Source organism: Stegastes partitus, unplaced genomic scaffold (assembly GCF_000690725.1).
Source record: "Stegastes partitus isolate 25-593 unplaced genomic scaffold, Stegastes_partitus-1.0.2 Scaffold79, whole genome shotgun sequence".
Taxonomy (NCBI): Eukaryota; Metazoa; Chordata; class Actinopteri; family Pomacentridae; genus Stegastes; species Stegastes partitus.
The window spans coordinates 825,162-843,692 of NW_007577810.1; the positions used below are offsets into that span (position 1 = coordinate 825,162).

Below are 18,531 nucleotides of genomic sequence, written 5' to 3' on the forward strand. Positions count from 1 at the left end.
CTGAGCTCAGATATTATTGTATTCCTCACCTTTCTGCCATCCGCAGGAGTTATTCATGTCTCTCCGCGAGCATGCGCAGAAGCACCGGCAGATGTTTGACGGTGACGCCTTCAGGGACAGCTCGTAAACTCGTTAATCAGTGTCTTCATTTGGCTGTGGCTTATTTTTAAATGTAATATCGAGAAGCTCCCACTTTCCAAAAGGAGAGTTAGGCTGGGTGGGCTTCTTATTTTATTATAACATACACAGTGTTGCTATAAACAACAACAATAATGCATATTTACCCTCATTTACAGAGGCAAACTCCATGTCCCCCCACCACATTAGCATATGCATACTCAGCATTACTGGCCCTATAGATGCTTGGCCCAGGGCCCTGCTGTGACCTAAAAAAAGAAGTGATCAGTGGGGGGTAAGCGGCTCTGTGACAAGTGATGCCTCAGTGGGTGGTTCACAGGAAGAATTTGTCCCCTAAAGCCCTTTTCAAATGTGGGATACATCGGCTTCATCAGACTGTTTAAATGATGGCGCTGTGTCATTTCGTCACAGATAGAGAAGATGGCAAAATGGGAAGTGACAGGTGGGAATATGGATGAATGGTAATGCTAAAGATATGTGGAGCAAAATGCATTTCAGTAATGTTGACTTCACCAGAAGCAAAGCGTGATATGGCTCAGTGATGTTCAGATCCAACGTGGAGTACAGACAGATCAATTCATGGTTTAAAGCCTTCGAAATAAGTAAGGATGGTGAAGAAAGTCAGTATGTTCTTATCTTTGTTTATTTATGTTAACAACAATGCATTATGCATCTGCAAAAAAACAAACATAAAGCAGTAAAATTCTGGTAGCTGTGACACCAAAAACACTATTAAGTAACAATAAATTATGATCTTAAAAAAAAATACAGCAATTTTCTATAATTTACAGGTTTTGTGCAGATCACTGAAGATTTACATAACCAAAACAATACAAAAAACGTTGGTATTGTAGACATGTGCTGCTTTTGTTTGTGTTTATTGGAGAGCTTAGTAATTTTTCAGGCTTCAAACAGCAGTTCATGTGTTCAGTTTTGTTGACTGTAAACATTCTTGATTCTTCTTATTCTGGCCTTTCTCATGTGCTTTCGGTGGGGGGCAAAATAAGTTCAAAATTCCAAAAGTTTATCTTAAGATGTGGCTTCAGCAGTCTTATATAATGAAATATCTTAAGAAAAATTCTGTTTTCAGTATTTCATGTTTAACCAGATTGTTTTCTTGTTGCGTTTCAGTAGAGGGCCAGAAATGCAAAGGCAGATTTTTGTTACAGTAAGACTGTAACTGCCATAACATATGATCCCCATCGTTTTCATATGGATATGAGGACTGTCTTGCTAAAAGAGACCACTCCCATTGGGATAAAAATGTTTTATCATATGATAAAGGTGATCACTAAGAGCAACTCTGTACTGATCCTATCTTTTATTACATTTAATAATTCATTGATGGTCAAGTGTTTTTGCTTGTAGTTATTGTATAATGCAGGTTGTGTCCATATCAGTTACTCTGAAAGAAACTTATAGGTGTTGTTATCCTTCAAAGTCATCCTTGGCAAAAATGTACACACAGTTCTGTAACGTATGTGTTGCATAGGTGCCAACACAAGTATCCACTGTTAAGGCCAGCATAAGTTATTCAATTAGATTTTTCAATTCAATTTTATTTGTATAGCGCAGTTTACAACACGTTATCACACAGCACTTAACAAAGTAAGGTATAGACCTTACAAATTTAAACAGAGAACCCAACAATCCAAAGGAGCCTTTGGACTTCCTCTGAGCAAGCAGTTAGCAATGGTGGGAAGGAACAATCGTGTGTATTAAAACATGCAGGTCTACAACCCATTCAAATGTGAATATGATGGTGAATAGCATGTAATGAAGACACTGACTTCTTGTTATAAACAGTTTTTAATAAAGATAATTGGAAGAGCAAACCATAGTACCATAAGATAACAATCACTAAAGGCCATATACAAGCTTAGGAATACTGAAATATTTAACTTTAAATCAGACATGAAAAGTGAGTGCAGAGTGACTTACAGTAAATCCTGTTCTAGGAAACGAAATGTTGGTACAGTGTAAGATCAATGGTGTTTTAAACAATGTCATCTCCCTCCATTCTCACAGTATGTTAAGAAAAAACAACCTCATCAAATCCCTCTGTTGTAGGACACATTTCATATTTTATTGTACAAAAAAAATGTGTGGAAATTTAAAAGAAATTAGCAACAACAACAGCTAAAGACAACATAAAAGTTCACAGGATTGTGCTCAATACACAACCAATATTCACTATTCCTCAAGAAGCATAACATATGGCAGCTTACTAAGATGTGAGGTACTGCAACTATGCCAGTCAATTCATTTCAAGAGAGAAAACACAAATAAACACAGAATTTAACATGAGAACATACTGACTGTTGAGCTGTGACACTTTGCAGAAAACATGATGAAGAACAAGATGAATCACAAAATAAATAAATACATTATATCAGAGTCTTATTCACTGGTACATCATCCATGACTATTATGCAGTTATTGTGTTGTGTTGTTCATAAAAGTGTAATAAATCTGTGTGGATCAGGTGAATATTAAAGAGAAATTCATCCAGATTAAATTTGTGATTTGTCCTTTGTGATGATGAATACCGTGAACATGTGGTGAAACCACTTTGTCGTGGTTTCTAAAGCATACATTTAACGCTATATTTAAGAAAAACATACTGTTTTAATTCCTCTTTTTTTCTATTCAAGGTTATAAATGTGTACCCAACCATACTCTAAATTTGCTTATCATCACAAATTTTTATTATGTTTCATTTTTTTGCATGTAAATTAAAAGAAGAAAATCACACAGTTTTTTTGTGTGAGATATCACTGTGATTTAAAGAAATCATTTGACATTTTGCAAGCTTGTTTGTTTTCTGGCCAAGAGTTAGATGAAAAAAAATCACTTTCACTCTCATGTCTGTATACTAAATATGACGCCACAGCTAGCAGCAGTAGCTTAGCACTAGTTCTGCAAAAAGGGCTTGCTACTCTGTAGTCGTTGTTTAGTGTACATGTTTAATAAATGAGATGTAATGTGTTGATTAATCAGATTTAGAGGTGCTGGTAGTTGAATTCTATCACTTTGGGCAGAGGGCGGTCAGCTATCGCCTCCTGTTTCCAGTCATTGTGCTAAGCTATGCTAACCACCTCATGGAAATTGTTGACTTTTTAAAAAATATCTGGACAAGCAAACATTTGATCCTCTTTGATAGACGGTCTATAGATAAAGGTGATACCTGGCACGACTTATGAAGGTAAATGTGCTTTTCCAATCATTTATTCGACAAAAATATTAATGGGTCTAATATTCTTTCATGGAAAAATTAAGTAGCATCAGAAGTTAGCATTGGCCCCTTTTGCATAATTGTCCACCAGTCTTTAACACTGGCTTGCAGGATTTTTGAAGGTTGGTTTGAAGGTAGCTTAGTGCCCAGTTTACGAGCTTTTTCATTTAAGTTTATATTCTTCACAGACATAAAAGTTGCATCAATATTTTCCATCTAACTTTCAGCAAGAAGGCAAATAAGCACATGTTCATTATAGGTCATGCAACAGACAAATCGAGTTCCTCTAATACACAGAGCATCACTGTCTGAGCCTGAACCACACTCATTGATCTCTGTCACTAAAATTCTCCTCTGAAATTCCTGCTTTTATTTGTGGTAAGTATGTTTCTGTGTGAGAATAATAAGGCACAGTCCTAAGAGTCTGTTTGTCTTTAAAAGGTGAAGCTATCGTTCAGCTACAGAGCGCCTCCTTTGGTATCGCTTTCACTTGAGTGGATGAGTGTCCAATTCATTACATAACGGGAATACAGCTGGCCAGTGTTTGCCATTCCACTTGAGTGAGCTTCAGATTGCTCTTCGGCCACAAACAGAAACGGTGATCCGGCCCGCTACACAGCAGAGAGGTCGATACGGTTGGCTGAGTTGGTGCTTTTGTCCCATGTGTTCAATTTGGTCGGTGTCACGCCCTCCTTGTTTCCATTCATCTATATAAAAGGATGGGAAGAAAGAGACAGAGAGGTGTTTAAAGTCAGGCAGTTAAGAGCTGCACAGTTCATTTTTGTTTCAGTAAGTGTTTTTTTTTTTTTTTTTTGTAACACTCACAATGTCAGAGTTGAAGGGCTTCACATTGATGTTGCGGATGGAGCTGCTGGTAAGAGACCACACCTTGGTTTTGTGTTTGAAAGCAGCTCTGACCTACAGAGAGAAGTGACGCCATAACAGACATTCATCACACTTAAGTAGAAATTCTTGCAACAGAAAATGGCTTTTACAACATGTTCTGAAAGTTGAAAACTAGCCAGCTGGCGAACACTAGAACATTTACAGAAATGTGTCATGATTCATGTGAGGAACACTGTCCCTTCAGTACTAATTAGAATAAATGCCTATATAATTAAGATGCTGAAATTCTGTCTGTTTTGTGTGTCGACATATTTTAAGTCAATAATATATCTGCTTTAGCACCATACCTCAGAGTTGAGAAGACAGTGAAACAAGAAGACAAAGAACCCCTAAAGAAAAAAATGCAAACTTTAGTAAAGATGTCACAGATCGTTGCAAACATTTAGAAAAATAAAAGTTGCTGTATCCAATTACTTACCTGTAATGAGTTGAATACAGCAAAAATATATAGGAACGGCAGAGAGTGTGTGTTGACAGCGAGAACACCAAAGATCCAAGAGATGCCCAGTATAGGCAGGAGCACAGCCACCGCCTTTGCAGTCAGCCTTGAAACAAACCGAAAGACAACCACGCTCACACGATTCGTTTTTAATAAATTAACAAGACATTAAAAATACATTTGTGTGATCACTAAAACAAATACACTCACTTGACTGCATTGGCATCTCCGTGAACTTTGTAATTCTCTCCGCTGATTCGAGATATGATCCTGGTCACAGATATCAGAATGCCAATGTTGACCTGGAGATCAGAAACAAGGTCAATTTACACAGAGCCACATGTGATTTTGTGTCTCCTCCTTGAGTAGAACGCAAACATACAATCAATGAATACAGATTATGTTGTAAATTAGTAAACAAATAGGGAACTATGAACAATGACGAATGCAAATTTTTCCTCACCACAATGACAAAAAGAGCTGGTGCCACAAAGGCCCAAATGGCTCCGTTCTTCAGCGACAGCCAGCAGCTGAAATAAGAAGGGCATTTATGAGAGCAAACAACATAGAAAAGTTATATTGTGTTGCCTCTATAATGTTGTAATGCAAATATGAAACAGCCCACTGTTAACCTATAAGCTTTTCCCTAACATTAAACACAGTTGTTTCCAATTTCTTCCACAGGTGATGTCATTCTCATGCAAAGGCAGAACACTCTAATGGGATAAAGTGAATTCCATACAATGTCATATAGATGTATAAGATGTAACGTGCATGTCAAACATACTTGTCAGTTTCACCGTAACTGTCCAGAGCTGACGTCATGGACACCACACAAATGACCAATGGAGAACCTGATGCAAAAAAACAAACACACATTCACTGATGTAATAGTAGTCATGACTGGATTTACCTGATTAGAGACCTTGGAGCAAAACATGTCATGTAGAGTTCAGTGGCTGTTTGTTTCTCCACTCTCTTTGCATTCACTATCTATGTACACTGTTGTGTTAAAGTATTAATCAGGTACAGTGCAAATACACATCAAATATCATGTTTACTTAGAGATGCTGTGCTTCATAGTTTGTAGTAATAACAGCATATAAAATACCAATGTATTTAGGAATGTCCACAAGATGTCCATTTGTTCTAATGGACTGTGCTTGTAGTTCTTTTCCATACAATACAATATTAATGGAATTTATTCCTACAGCATCTTTCAATTTTGGGACGTGCTTTACAAAACAACGCAATGCACAAAGCATTCAAAAACAACAATAAAACATTAAGAGGACAATAAAAAGTTATGATAAAGAGCAACAACATATATTGTATCTCTACTGTCCAACTTTTGAATGAAGGCAAACAAGCCAGAAAAAATACCTACAAAGTATTTTAAAGCCTGCATATTTAAATTCAAGGTTCCCTGCAAAAACACATTTTTCTTTTTTTCTTTTTTTTTGTTGCAGCTTCTTTTCTTTGCCTTGTGGTCAAAACTCTGCAGGATACCTTAAAGCAAAGTACAGCACTCTAAACCTGTGAGCCCGAGGCAGATCGTTACAGCCACCCAGTCATGGTTTTATTTATCCCCTATGCTGCTAATTGCGCATTTCCATGAAAATAGCCCTTTCCATTCCGCTGCTTTGATCTTCTGGCTTTCCAGGCCCAAAGGTTTCTAGCATGCTACACTAAGAGGAAACTTTTACTTTGAGGGAGGAAATGAAAGATAAAGTAGTCAGCAGCCTTTATCACAGCTAATAACAGCAGCAATTAATTATAAAAGGAGTATTTATATACTTTTTATGCACATGCAGCTATACTTCTTGCTGTCAGACAAGTCTCCTGCACGTAATTTGCAGTTGGCCACACAAAATGAAAAATTACTCTGGCCAGAAGAGAGGAAGTCATAAAAAAGGGATCGTTTTTCCACTAATGGGTTCAACATGTAAAAGAGAGACTATGCATTCCCCAGCAGCCAAAGACAGTATACGTATGTCCCAGATTAGTTTTATCTGTCCATCAAACTCTGGTTCACTGAGATCAACAGAGACAAATGTTAAACTGGAATGCAACAAAAAGCATATTTATTTAACATTGTCATAGTTATTTAATTTTAAAAGTGAATTTTTTAAAAAAAATACTGAAACCATGTTTACAGTAATGGTCTGGCGTGACATCCAGGGAAGACACTGGATCAAATTAGGGACAATAAAATAAGACGACAATAGACGCAACATCAAGAAAACATCATAGAGGGACGTGTCTTTGTTGTGTGGAATTGTCACTCGCGTACTGCGTTGATCACCTACCCCAGCCGATACCATAGTAGTAGAAGTGTTTGCTGCCCTCAGAGCCGAACACCTTGACCACCATACTGTAGAGGTGGAGGCCCTCCACCAGCATCCAGGCGAAGGCACTCAGAAAGAAGAAGTGAAGGAGGACAGCCATGACCTTACAAGGCAGCTGGGACAGAGGACAAAATCAGAGTTTCACTGTCAAAACAGTCTCCTTAAATGTTCATTCTTTCTCGTCTTTTTATGTTTTATCACTCAAAAGCTCACGTTTCCTGTTTTCTCTTATACCTGGCAACATTTTAAAATTTTAAGCCGCACGTCTCTTCATATTGTTGTACAAAATGCGGTAAATTTGTTATTATCTATACTAATAATCTCCCTGGGGTATTACAATGTCCTCATAACTGGTGACTCAATCATCTATGTCGTCATCATCACTAATTTGTTCTCTTCATTATTATAGTAGTAATTGTAAAAACACCATAACCATCATCAGTCCTGGTGTTATCATGCTGCCAGTCATTGTCACCACCATCATCATCATCACTGACACATGAAGAAGATTCTGCACTGTGCACCTACCGTGCCCGGGTCAAAGCGAGCGCTGATGAGCAGTAAGATCTCAGCCACCAGGATGGCAAAGGACAGGTTGGCGTGGATGTGGTAGCGTTGGTTACGGATGGTACTCACTGACCTGCAGAGCAGCATAATGACATCAGCACATTTTCTCTCTACAGTACTTTGGTAATAAGAAAACATACATCAGATGCAGAGTATTTGTCATAAAGGTAGATTTATGGAATAAAAATTACAGTATATGTTACATTAAGAATTCACTATTAAAAGTTACATGACAGTAATACTCACGACAGGACTGCAAAGGTGACCAGAGTGATGGCCAGACAGAAGATGGAAATGGAGCAGCCAACATAACCGATGGTTGATAGTGCCACCCTGTGGCCGGTAGTGAGCTGTGTACAGAGACAACATGACCATTACCAAAAGACAACACAGCCTGCAAAAGCATCTTGGCCTTCACGGTGGGTCGATACATGTGCCAAGGTGTACTGACACATCCAAAGCTAGCGTAGCCTGTTTAACTTTCATCAGCTTGGAAATTCAAGATTATGAACACAAGACAAACTCTCTCAGCATTTTTCAGCCAGGCTCCTCTCCAAGAGTGGTCATACTGTCATAAGATCAGCAAACTTGTTTACACCACTCTCTGTAAATGATAAAACACAGATGTACAGTTTTCACATTTATTTTAATTCTTTTTTTTTTTTTTTTAAACATGGTTTAATCAATTTTGAGGTGCAGTTGTTTTTCTTTATTTGAGCACAGTAAAAGTACAGTTGAATACCTATTTTATGGTGTTTGCATAAGCAAAATGTATATTGTCCAAGACAGTAGAGAATAACAGCGATAATTGTGTTTTCCATATGTGCACATCTATGGCACATGGCCGAGTGCATTGATGTTGTTTTGGAGTTCAGGCTATTTTGAGGGTTTGGGTTTGATTCTCCATTAACTGTCTACACATGTGCCTTGTCATTACGAGGGCAGAGGAGTCTCAGCCTTCCAGAAAAAGGATACGTGGGATGTTCCCTCGCAGCTGAGGGATGAGGCAGCCCACTAATTAGAGACTTGGTAAGAGAAAGTATAGCATCAAATAGACTTCTGAGCCTTAAATACAGCACTGGCCCACTTAGCTGCAATAAGAAGTCCGCTTTTCTATTTAAAGAGGCTATTGTGGATGCTAACCATTCTCCCATGGCACATGGGATAACAAAGAATTGGACTGTGGTGACATTGTACACAGGTTTGGCATTCCAAATTGCTCTACATTCTGTACATGATGTAAATGTAAAACATTATGAAGGACAGTGCTCACAGAATACAGAAGAACGGATGTTTTCCCAGATGTTTTAAATGGACGATGGTTTAAGGGGACAGTTTCTGGTGCTTTGAGAGACTGTGGCCTTGAGGAATGGACCACTGACCTGAGCAGTGACCCAGAAGAACCACACTTAATCAGAGTTGTCCAAAACCCTTCTGTCTGAAACCACCAGTAAAAATTTGTGATTATGTAGCTCTGCTTACAACTGACCCACAGGGAGGGACAGTAAACTGTTGCAGTTGGGCCTCTGGTTGGTGGGTTGCTCTGTGGTAAACCACTGCTTCCTGTCAATTTATGTCAATACAGATGTACTTAGTTTGTGAAGAAGATACAGAGGAAGGGCTCCATTTCTGAATGTGGCTGGTGTGGAGCGAGAGAGCTCTTCCTCTAACAGGTCAAATGCACTGTGGAGAAAATAGTACAAGCCTTTTTCACTGCAGACGCTTTGAACTCTAGTATCCCAGTGAGCTTGATGTACTGTGAGAACTGGACACTGGGCTCTAAGATGCTGCCCATTCACTTGAACTAAATTTGCTTGCCAAGTGCATCAGCCAAAGAAGTTTTCTAACTTCCGGGTGTGCCTTGGCACTGTAGGTCCCACTGCACATGCAGATTATTTATTTACTTTCTTCCCCCATTTGTCACAGCTTGCAGATGTATTTTTATATATATATTTTAAATTGAACACTTTAGCGAGTACTCTTCCATGAAACCATATCGAATCAGTCAAAGGCAAACTATTAACATCTTTACAGGGGTCTCTTACATTGGTGGTGTGTTGGCTAAATACCTTTGTGATGCAGGGGATTTCTTATGCGTTGTAACAGAAAAAAAAAAAAAAAATCAGAACTTTTTTGAGCAGTTGTGGGCAGTGCAACTACAGTACTGTACAACTACTCTGTAATAAATTTCCTTGTAAAATTACAGTTAAATACTGGCGGCTGTGGTCACTACCATCAGTACGGCTGTTTAATACTGCAACCAGATTTTCCAATAATTTACTGTATTTGTATAATGTTGTCAGTCAGTCAACAATAACCACAACTGAAGTTGCCATAAAATAGATTTTTTTTTTTTTTAAAACTGTGAATTGTATATATATAGGCCATAAATAACAAAGTGTCTTTAATCTTTAGAGATCTTCAAGCTCTTTGTAATACTGAAAAATGCATGTACCACTAAAACAAAATAATGGATAAAGTAAGTTATATTTTTATGGATTGGGGACATTTATTCAGCAGCAGCAATGTATAAGAAACTGTGGTCTATAGAATACATTTATTTTTCTAGCTCAATTTAAAAAGGTAAATAAGTAAAAAAAAAAAAAAAAAAGGCCTGTTCAAGTGCATCAGTGTAAAGTTATTATGCAAAAATATTTTGTCTATTCCACACTGTCACTTTTTACAGAACCACTGCTGTTACTGGTTTCTTGTTTTCCAAAACAGCATCAGTGTTTCATCAGTACTTTTATATTAGTTGCTTTTATTGTTTTTTTTATCCTGTAAAGCACCTTTGAGTTTTTGAAAAGCGCTATACAAATAAAATGCATTATTATTATTATTATTATTATTATTATTATTATTATTATTATTATTATTATTATTATTATTATTATTATTATACCTTCAAGGGAACGACTTGCATCAGGATGGCAAAGTTGGTCAGGTGGTTGCACAAACACACAGAATAGGTCATGTTCCCTTCTGAGCGAACGCAGCCTTCATTGGACCACACTCCCTCATTAGAACTGAAAAGAAAGACAATTACGTATTTTTCACGAAGGAAATATATTAAATATAAAGATCAAGATATAAAGAAGCACTATAAAGAAAAAATAGACAAGTCTGTTTTAATAGGAGCACTGCTGGCAGGAATCACTCCACATAATCCACTGTGGGAGGCACACAGAGTGTTCTTTGCTGACTGTACCAGGGCAATCTGACAGGGCAACCTAATAATTCACATTTTTCTTAAGCTTCAGGGCAAAGGGGAGTAAAGAAGAGGAAGCCTTTGAATCCAACTAAAACACTCTCCCTTTTAAAATGATTTATGTTTTTTAAATAGTGTCTTGGCTCCATTTATCAGGTCTTTTTTTTTTTCTTTACAGAGGGCTGTTGCTCAACACACAACAAACTGAAACAGCAACACATGTGGATGTTTTCCATTTGAATGAGCAAAAGGAAATACACATTTTCCAAATCACTGCTCGTTTCTTATGATTGAAAGAATCAAGCACAGAATATGCAAAGAATCAACAATCAAGATAAAAATCTGTTTGGCTCGACATCTGAATGAGACCTTCTGCATCTAAATGAGAAACATAGACCCACCTGTAGTCCAAGAAGGCACAGTAGAGGAAGACTTTATTGCTCTGGTTTAGCACTTGATCCTGCTGTTCTTTGGTCTGAAAGAGAATAGTCAAATAAAATTGAGATCTTTAACTGTGAGAGAAAAATTTTACACAGACTAAAATTTAGTTTTCTGATTGCACGGGTGCATTAAATAACTCAAACTAACTTTGCGCAACCTGTTTGAAAATGCTCTGTGATCCAGAAGACAGCATGGCGTATTTCTAATAAAAAATAGCACTTGACCTTTTATCCTTTAGCATATTAGAGAATAGAGCTGAAGTAACCATACTCTAAGGGTGAACAGCTTCATTATTTTTACTGTCACACAACTTTAAAAAAAAAAGATGCTTCCCTGTGGCCTTAAAGAAGATTAACTAAGCGAGATCTGAGCTCATACTCAAGGAAAGACAAGGGCAGCCTAATAGTTCACATTTTTCAGATCTGCACTCAGCAAAGGTGATTAATACGCTGAGCGAAAATCCCTGCTGTCTTCAAGAATCTTATTTGATTATAATTCACTTTTTCCATGTCATTCCTTAATATGAGATTTGGCGTCTCCAGAGACAGTGAGCTAATGGCTACAGTGCAAGAATGCAGTAATTGGGGCTTGGCCCTGGTTTCAGGTCAAACCACTACCCTCCTCAATCTGTCATCTGAAGAAAACAACACTTCCATTGGCCGGTTGGGTGTACACTGAGAGACTGCACACCTCTTCTCGTTCCCTGAGCCTTGACTCTCAGACCGAATAAGTATATGATTAGATGGACTGTGTCTGCACTATTTCCTTCTGGAAAAAGTGAGAGCGAGAGTGAAACTGACAGTCAGGCTGTCTGTTTCCTGGCCACAGGCTCAGTGATTCATATTACAAAGCATAGCACGATACCTTGACTTCATTGTGTAATCAAATCGCTGCTCTCATTCTGTCTGTTTCGCACATGCAGCTCTTTAGTCATCATGTATTATGACCCTCGAGATGAATGCAACAGATAGATATTCATGTGGCCCATTAGAGCGCTCAGGACAAAGGGTCCAAGAGGCATGAGATCGCCTTAAATGCACCCCGTCATCATCAGCCCTCGGCCAGCTTTGGGCAAATGCATGCAACCCTGTGGGTGAATTTACTAGTCTCCTGTGGACTTTAATAACTCACATTTCTTGTTGGGTGTAAATGAAAGCAGATGGAAGAGAGACGAACTGCAACTGGCATACTGTACGCCTTGCATTACAGTGTCAGCCTTTAATGTTCCCATGCAATGGAGGAAGACTAATTATCCATATTAAGAAACAAAATGTAAACTCTGCCTCATGGGAAACAATCCATCATTACCAAACCCTGATATGTACCAGACACAAGCTGAACTATATACATTGACTAACAGACCATCACATACATAAGGGCCGCTGTTTGGCCATGCTTCCTCTCTAGCAACTGTCTGTTTGTGGTATATCAAGCTGGAGTTTTCCAGTTGATATTTAGGAAGAGGTGCAGGAACCTGAAAGTCACCAGTGAGTGTTTAAATGCACTTCTGGCCGAGCTTTGTGCGCACGCTGTTGTTCCCCCAGTGCCCCCGAGGCCTCAGCATCTACCAGCCAAGACTGCAGCTGGCGCTCCAGCTCTTTATTAACAACAGAAGGCCAGAAAACGCCGCCCTGGAAATCACTTTGAGCCTCGTAAGGAGAGCAGAACAGAGAGGTAGAAAAGAGGGTGAAAGGCGGTGACAGGAGAGTGATGCAGAGTGACAGGCTGATAAAGGAGAAGAGTCTGAGGGGGAGACAGCCTGATAAATCTGAGATAGTCAAGGTGTTTCTGCTGCCTCTGCATTACGGTGTCCTACTTGGTCCCGCTATCAACCGAAGCTTCATCTGTCCAGTGATTACTGTAACTGTGACTCAATGGCTGCTGGATTTCAAAGCAGTGGAGTTCAATAATGGCAGAAGTCTAATGTCCAAATTCACAAACAAATATCAGTTGTAGAAGAAGTATTCAGGTCCTTAATTTAAGCTAAGTAAAGCATTTAAAGTATTTCATTACAAATAGATACCCTGCAATCAGTATCAAAGAAAGTCATACTTACTGATTTAAATAATATAGTATTAGATTTGGCAATACTAACAAAGTGTAAGCTGCATTTTACTACCGTTCAAGTGGTTTTTAAAGTAAAGTCATGATGCAGTTTTGATGGATGATGAAGGATGCTGGAAAAACAAAGTTCTATTCGCAAAGTGTATTCATTTTATAGATTTTTTGGAAATGATTTATTTCTGTAAATTTCTGATAATTTAAATGTTTTGGGTGTCAAATAGTTTAATGTTACTCTCTGGTCATTGATTAAACCCCTAAAAACTCCTCTTTTATTATCAAATTTATATTTAGATGTTTTATTCCATGAAAATAATATCTTCTTTCCTTGAAATGGCTTACATGTTGCTTCCTCAATAAAGGCCCCACTGCAGCTCGAGCACACCAGCTCGCCTCCAACTCCGCTTGAACACTGCAAAACTACCTTACGCTACACAATGACAAGTTGTAACACTGACGTACTTCAGCCATACATGTTGAAATCTGAAACTAATTGTAAAGAAGAACAATGATACAGAAAGTGCTTCCCTGCAAGATGTGGATTCCTTAGATTTGTTAGGTATGAAATCTACGAAGTCTGATACTGTGTTTTTGAGTGATTTTGGTTCACTGCAGTTTAAGGGTTGAAAAAACAAACAAACAAACAAACAAAAAAACATCATATGCACATGTTAACCAGGTAAAAACCTTGATTTTCAATGAGAGTATTTAAATGACACCATCTGAGAATTTTAGATCAGATCAGACCTGCTGACAACTTACAGACATCTAAAATGTGGCTCACAAGCCCCCCCCCCAAAAAAAAAAAATTGCTGTAAACCACCACGTCAGTCTCTGTTTTATATGTCTATTAATTATATCCTAATATGAATTGTAAATTTATTGCAGTAAGTTATATATCTTAAATGTCGTGAAGTCGATTTCAATATGTGAAACTACTGGCAGCTAATACACAGAGTCAGTCTGAGACAAAAAGTCTACAAGAAGAAATCCTGAAACAGCTGCAGGGGGATAAAAATACTGTAAATCCTGATACAACTCTTTTGGAGTCATCATCATAACATGCCTGTAACAGTTGTTGCTGCTATTATATTTTTTTCAGTGGGGTGAGGCTGCAGGCACTGAGCGCTTCTGCTTAAACATGCTGTTGTCATTCTTGGCCCACTTGCTTTGAGTCCAACTATAGAAGACTGTTGCATTTTACTCAACAACTGGATCAGAAACCCAACAGCTGAGCTAGGCATTTACTCTGTTTTCTCCCTTAGCAATGGGATCCTTTAGAAACAAAGGAAAAAACTTAAATTCATCATAAATAAATGTACACTATTTCCTGTTTCTCCATAACACAATACAATTTGCATTGACTTGGTTGGTATATTCTGCTTTTCTGTTTAAGAAATCATACAGCTGAAAATGGCAACATGTGGTAATAGATAAGTATGCCCAATGGGGCTACCGTACCATGACTGGATGTAAACAGGAAGAAGATGGAGCTCTGATAGTCTACCACATACCACAGAACCCCAACGCCCACAAGTCAATGCCAGCTGACGTCTTGTGCTGCATGTTAGTCCTCTCTTTTCCCATGTCTCCTGTCTTCTTCTATACTGTCAATTCTAACAATGGCAAAAGTTTATACTGAAAATGAAGTGTCACTTTGGCCTTGATATTGCCTTGAGTTTAAATCTTTTTTTCCTAAATGCATGAATCTGAGATGCTAAAAGTTACTCTAACAGAAGACTCTAGACCCTTTCAGACATGAATTCTTTCCCATTGTCAGCTTTATGTCTGAAAGAGCACCCTGCTCACTTATACTTAACAGTCCTGTCTAATGGGTCAGACCTAGTAACATTTATGTATCGCAACTTCATGCATTTGCATTAATAGATACATATGCACAAGATTACGAAATACTAATGGTCCAATCTCATGCGTATGGCAAACATCAAGTGGGTACCTTGACAACAGGTATGTTTGAATGAACTAATAATAACAGAGAAGTGACCCATGTCTAAATGACAGAATGGGGTCACTTTAACAGATTGATTAAGTCAGCAACCTTACATATCCCATGCATGAAAAGGGCTTTACAGACAGGCTACAGTTGCTGAAATTGTGACAAAGCAAATAGACAGCCTTGTATGAATTGTTGCTTGACTTGATTACTCTATGGCGCTGTTTGGTGTGTCCTTTTTACATCTAGGTGGGATCAGGAGAAACCAGTGTTAAACTTCTGTGTATGTCAGAGATGGAATAAAAATACACAACAGACCTATTGTTCAGTTAATTTCATACTGTATAGGTCAATTTGAATCACTAGTAAAATTGCAATAAATAAATTAAAAACTTTGAGGAAAAAAAAAAAGCTGCCAGTCAATCAAAAAAAATGTTGATCTGTACTATGATCTTTGTGTATGTATATGTATATGTATATAGAAAACTGTATGTTGACATTCAGAGGTCTAAGTAGCGTATCATGATGGTCTGCTATTTGCATCCAGGGCTGTACCTTACTTTTTGGGGGCCTTGTGCAAAATCTTGTTTGGGGGCTCCTCCAGCCATTTCAAGTCCTCCTGAATACTCACTAAATGTGCAACGTATTCCCTTTACGTTTATATGAGACCAAGGGCTACTTTTTACTCTAAAGGATTGGATGTAATTTAAATTGAAGAAACTGAGCTGCATTGTTGACCTCAAAATCAAAACAAAGAGGAAAATGATGAAATGTGAAATTATAAAATACATTATCTGGTACATAACTATAAATGGCACAATAAAAATGTTGCCCTCTCTACACTATGTCTCTTTCTAGATATCCTGAGCGATAACACTTTTAGAGTTAACAACCTGCCTGATGCTGTGAAAAGGAGGATGAGTGAGGCAGGAACAGAGGAGACACTGCATGTGGAAAAAACTTATTGAGAACAGGGATCTAACTGAAAATCTCAACATTGGTAGCATCACACTCTCCCTGAGCCAACAAGCCATTGCTCTAATAGTACATATAAACTTCAGATGTTATCAGCTAATTGAATGGACATTATTGTCTCAGATCAGCAGTATGAGCTCGTAGGGACCTCCTCAAACTTTATCACCCAATTTGATCATTGACAAACAGAGAATAACACTGATAATGAAGGCAACTCCTCACAATCATGTGAGAAAGTGCATGTAAAATCTCTGGTGAAGCTGTTACCCTGAAAATGGAGATTTGTAACATGCAAACATCTACGATCCTTTTTGAAACCTAACCAGGTAGTTTTGGTGCCTAAACATAACCAATCAGAAACTGAAAACCCGAGTAAACGCTGAGTAAAACATGGCAAATTAGAACGAAAGTCAAAATGTGACTTAAGTGAAAAAATAAACTATAATTGTAGTCTGAGACCATAAATGAGGTGATAACAGAGCTCCATTAAATGGGGTAATAACAGCCTGTAGAGTCAACTGGAAGGTGGAGGAGGACTCTACCGGCCTACATGTGTGGGAATGATCTGGAATGATAACAGCCAGCTGCGACAGTCCTGATCAAGCACTATCTCTTAACAAGAGTGCCAATTTATGTTGGAGGGGAAAAATTAATATTGTTGGAACATAGTTTTTTGATGGTCTCTGCGTAATTGCATCATCTGCATATAGCAAGAAATGGCTCTGTTGGCAACACACTTCCACACTCCATCTCCATCTTCAACATCAACATGAGACACACCAGCAGCTGTCACATGCATATATCCCCCTAACCCAAAGCAGGCCTTGTCCTTTTTGCTTTTTAATGACTGACTTGAGCCTTCTGGGTCAAAATTGTGAGGGATGAAAATAAACACTCTCATGCATCACAAAAGCGTATAAGTCTTAGATGACACACACAACCCAGCAATTTGTATAAAAGCAAGCCTCTCTGTCCTCTGTGGTGTCTTTCAGACATTCCATAAGTAGCAGAGCTGGAAGAGGAAGCCTCGCTGTGGTCGAACTAGCTTCAGCAAACATTGACAGCATATGCCGCTGCAAATCCCAAGACGTTGGACAACTCCAGGCCAATTTAAATCTTAGCTTTTGACAGATGGTTCTCAAGCGAGGCGCAAATAAAGAAAGGATGGAGAAAGCGACACTCCACCCATCATCCTGGTTTCAACAGCCAATTCAAAACAGACACGCTCGGGCTGGTAGAAACACAAGCGAAAGACTAGAAGAGTAAACACACACGAACACACACACACACACACACACACACACACTCTCATAGTTCTGTCTGAAATAAAACATTGTTTATTGAGGTAAAACTTTTGATTAACTTTGCTTTGCTCAGTATTAACCACGAGCAGCAGTGCACAGAAACAAAGCTGAAACCTATTCAGGCTGTTGAGATTTTTAAAGATCTGTCAGCGAAATTGAGCAAATCTGGTCTGAGATCTAATTGAAGTATTATGAAACAATGTTTAACCTAATTCCTGACCTTATCTGAAATAAAAGAAAACCTCGTAAATGTGTGCCTATATTCAGTTATAAAGTTTAGATTTGTCTTCAGAGTTTTATACTAGTCCTGTACCCAACCACTATTTGTGTCCGGCGCTGGTACAGCAACATGCGCCCACAAAAGCAGTCAGGCATTTTTCAGCAGCAAAAGGAGTCTAAAAAAAGGCTTCGGTTGTGCTAAATTTAAAAAGCAGTGAAAACTTACACAACAGTGTGAGTGGACGAGAGAAAAGAAGCAATCTTCTCCTTTTCCCTCAAATGTTCCAAATACTTTAGAGCACACAGAGCCAGGCTGTAATTTGGACTGCACCTTCTGCATTTGGTATAGATATCAGTTTCACGGCTGCCAGCAGACTCTATTAAAATACTGAAACTCGTCAATCACACTTTATACAACTACAAGACATTACTGAAAGCTACTGTCACCTTCTGGTTTGGTGGAAGGGTACAGTAGGCGAAAATAATTATAAAAGTAGTGAGTCAAGAGAGATGTGGGCTAACATGTCACCCTCAGGGTTTGACAATGGCTAAACTGTCCTGCATAACAACAGACAGGCTCTATATGCTTAAGCTGCAACAGCTACATTGACGTTTGTTAAATTTAGTAAGGGAAGGAAACACTTTATTGCCGCATGTCTGGGAAAGGCCCACAGAGGTATAGTGTAACATTAGTCAGTCCAGCACACTAAAATATTTAAAAAAAAAAAAAAAAAAA

General features: G+C 38.3%; 1 protein-coding gene across 2 annotated transcripts in view; it reads right to left on the minus strand.

The window, feature by feature from the left end:
• Positions 1-2,968: 2,968 nt before the first annotated feature.
• adgrd1 (adhesion G protein-coupled receptor D1) overlaps positions 2,969-18,531 on the minus strand; it is a 34,283-nt gene continuing 18,720 nt past the window's right edge. For both annotated transcript variants that reach the window (XM_008276731.1, XM_008276732.1), the window contains 12 exons: positions 11,243-11,316; positions 10,536-10,659; positions 7,880-7,983; positions 7,595-7,706; positions 7,028-7,181; positions 5,506-5,572; positions 5,182-5,248; positions 4,929-5,020; positions 4,698-4,824; positions 4,567-4,608; positions 4,199-4,291; positions 2,969-4,080 (listed from right to left, as the gene is read on the minus strand). In XM_008276731.1, coding sequence (XP_008274953.1) covers positions 3,985-4,080; positions 4,199-4,291; positions 4,567-4,608; positions 4,698-4,824; positions 4,929-5,020; positions 5,182-5,248; positions 5,506-5,572; positions 7,028-7,181; positions 7,595-7,706; positions 7,880-7,983; positions 10,536-10,659; positions 11,243-11,316 — 1,152 coding nt within the window. In that variant the 3' untranslated portion in view covers positions 2,969-3,984. The remainder of the gene's footprint in view (positions 4,081-4,198; positions 4,292-4,566; positions 4,609-4,697; positions 4,825-4,928; positions 5,021-5,181; positions 5,249-5,505; positions 5,573-7,027; positions 7,182-7,594; positions 7,707-7,879; positions 7,984-10,535; positions 10,660-11,242; positions 11,317-18,531) is intronic.